General features: G+C 46.4%; 1 protein-coding gene across 1 annotated transcript; it reads right to left on the bottom strand.

Annotated features, from left to right (window-relative positions):
• On the bottom strand, positions 1,103–1,894 carry LOC109839455. The gene has a single exon (XM_020407878.1). It carries the CDS (start codon positions 1,892–1,894, stop codon positions 1,103–1,105), a length of 792 nt encoding a protein of 263 aa, XP_020263467.1.

Here is a 2,445-nt window from a genome sequence, read left to right as displayed (position 1 = left end):
GCCAATTGTCGAGCACGGCGCTGACGCTGTCTCTGACGAGCTATTTTCGTCAGCACCGGTGAGCTACTGATCAACGACTCCGTAACTGGTGGAGTCGTTTTGAGCAGGGACGTTGCAAGGAGATTCCTTAACAACGATCGAGCCAGAATCTTTGTCTGCGGCCTCCGTTGGAATTGCAGACTTGAAAGTTTTCGAAATCTTCCTATATTTGCGAGACGAGGAAGATTTCATGGATGAGGATGACAAATACTCCTCAAACTTCGCCTGATCGAATTCGTATTCGATCTCTAAGTCGAAGTTGTTGTCCAATTGACAATCTCGTTCATCTTCAACGATCATGTTATGCATTATGATGCAAACTGTCATGATGTCTTTCAGCACACTGTTTGAGTCAAAAGTCGGTGCTATTGAGGAATTCATTATAATTTTATTTGATTACAACAAATCCGAAAGAATAATCTTTTTATAAGACTTTTTCTACACAACAAAACAAAAATTACAACTCTTGAGAAACAAACACGAAAATCGTCTATCAATTCTCGTTTTCGTGGGACTTTGCCTGTGCCGGGAACGCTTTGGTTCGTGGACCGCCGATTCACAGATCGTGAAGAGGGGGCTTATGATTCTAACTTCGTTATCGAAGTAGAAATTGAAACTATATCTTATCGAAGTAAGATAGTCGTTCTTCTTAAAATCAAGTCAAAGCTTAATTTCAAGGCGTTGCAAGAAAAACTCAAATCTGCTCTCTTTCTGCTCTGGAATGCTCGTAATTATGCTCGATGCTCGTCAGAAATGACCCTAGGGGGGTATTTATAGCCTCAGGGGTCTGTAACTGCAAAAACTCAACAACTGCAGAAATTAGTACGGCGAGACAGTATTTACTGTCTCGCTGGGCGAGACAGTGTTTGCTGTCTCGGCCCGCGAGACAGTAAATTTGCTGTCTCGCCCAGCGAGACAGTAAATACTGTCCCGGAAAATGACAGTTTCTCGCTGTAACCGCTCTCCCACGTTTCAAACTCCGTTATTTTGGCAGTTATCCACGTGATTTTCGCCCATGATGTTTCCCACGTCCCTTGGCAGTTAATGGACACGTGTAGGGCAGTTACAAAGGTGGTGGTTGCCAGAAACGTCCTGGTCCACGAACAATCGCAAATCGAGCTTGCAACACGCCAAAAGCTCGCTCAACATCTTTTCTTGCGCTCTCTTGTTGTTGAGCAAAGTATTTATGCTTGTTTCCTCGCGGTGCTGGAATAGTCTTCACTAATGTGGACCACTCTGGGTAAATCCCGTCGGCGAGATAGTATCCCATATTGTACTCGTGGCCATTAACAGTATAGTTGCACGGTGAAGCTCTTCCCTCCGCAAGTTGTGCGAAAACCGGTGAACGATGTAGCACATTGAGGTCATTGTGAGACCCCGGCAGTCCAAAGAATGCATGCCATATCCAAAGATCTTTGCTAGCTACGGCCTCCAAAATAATTATAGGTTCATGAAAATGCCCAGTATACATACCTTGCCAGGCGGTTGGACAGTTCTTCCATACCCAGTGCATGCAGTCGATGCTCCCAAGCATACCAGGAAAACCTCGTTGTGAACCTTCCTCGAGCAGGCGTGCAATGTCTTCATTAGTCGGTGAACGAAGGTATTCCTCCCCAAAGATGTTGATAATCGATCGAACGAACCTCTTCACGCTCTCAAGTGACGTACTTTTACCGATCCGAACGTAGTCGTCAACGGCGTCAGCGGATGCTCCATATTCGAGCATCCGCATAGCTGCAGTAATCTTTTGAAGGCTAGATAGTCCTAACTGTCCAGCACCATTTCTCTTTTGGACGAAGTACTTGTCATGTTCGACGACAGCGTCGTGGATTCGAATGAATAACGAACGCGACATTCTGAATCTTCGACGAAAATAATGATGAGGATATGTTGGTGTGTCAGCAAAATAATCTTGGAACAATCAATTGTGGCCTTCCAGTCGGTATCGATGGAGCACGGTACGTCTTTTGTGTTGAACTGAAGTTGAACCTTTCCCTTGTACTTCTTCCTCGACGGCAGCAGCTCCCATAAGAAAGAACGTCTTCATCATTTCATCATCGCTAGAGCTAGATGAGCTAGACATTTTGTTCTGGGAGACGATGGGTTGAGGTGAGAAGGCATCGAATTTTATAGGAATCAGTCGGTTGACGGTCAAAGTTTGCGATACCTCGAAGTTCGTGCCCAACCTCGAAGACCGCGAGCTACCTCGAAGACCGTGTGCGTTACCTCGAAGACCGTGATTTAACTCGAAGACCGTGTGCGTTCTCTCGAAGACCGCGAGTTCCCTTGAAGACCGTGTGCGTTCCCTCGAAGACCGTGTGCGTTCCCTCGAAGACCGTGGGTTACCTCGAAGACCGTGTGCGTTCCCTCGAAAGCCGTGGGTTACCTCGAAGACCGTGTGCGCTC

This window comes from Asparagus officinalis, chromosome 4 (assembly GCF_001876935.1).
Source record: "Asparagus officinalis chromosome 4, Aspof.V1, whole genome shotgun sequence".
In the NCBI taxonomy this organism is placed as follows: Eukaryota; Viridiplantae; Streptophyta; class Magnoliopsida; order Asparagales; family Asparagaceae; genus Asparagus; species Asparagus officinalis.
The sequence above is the reverse complement of the archived record's forward strand: the minus strand, read 5'-3'. Positions and strand labels throughout refer to the sequence as shown.

Excerpts from the sequence above, each read along its gene's own strand:
- LOC109839455 (XM_020407878.1), bottom strand. The coding sequence starts at position 1,894 with ATGTCGCGTTCGTTATTCATTCGAATCCACGACGCTGTCGTCGAACAT.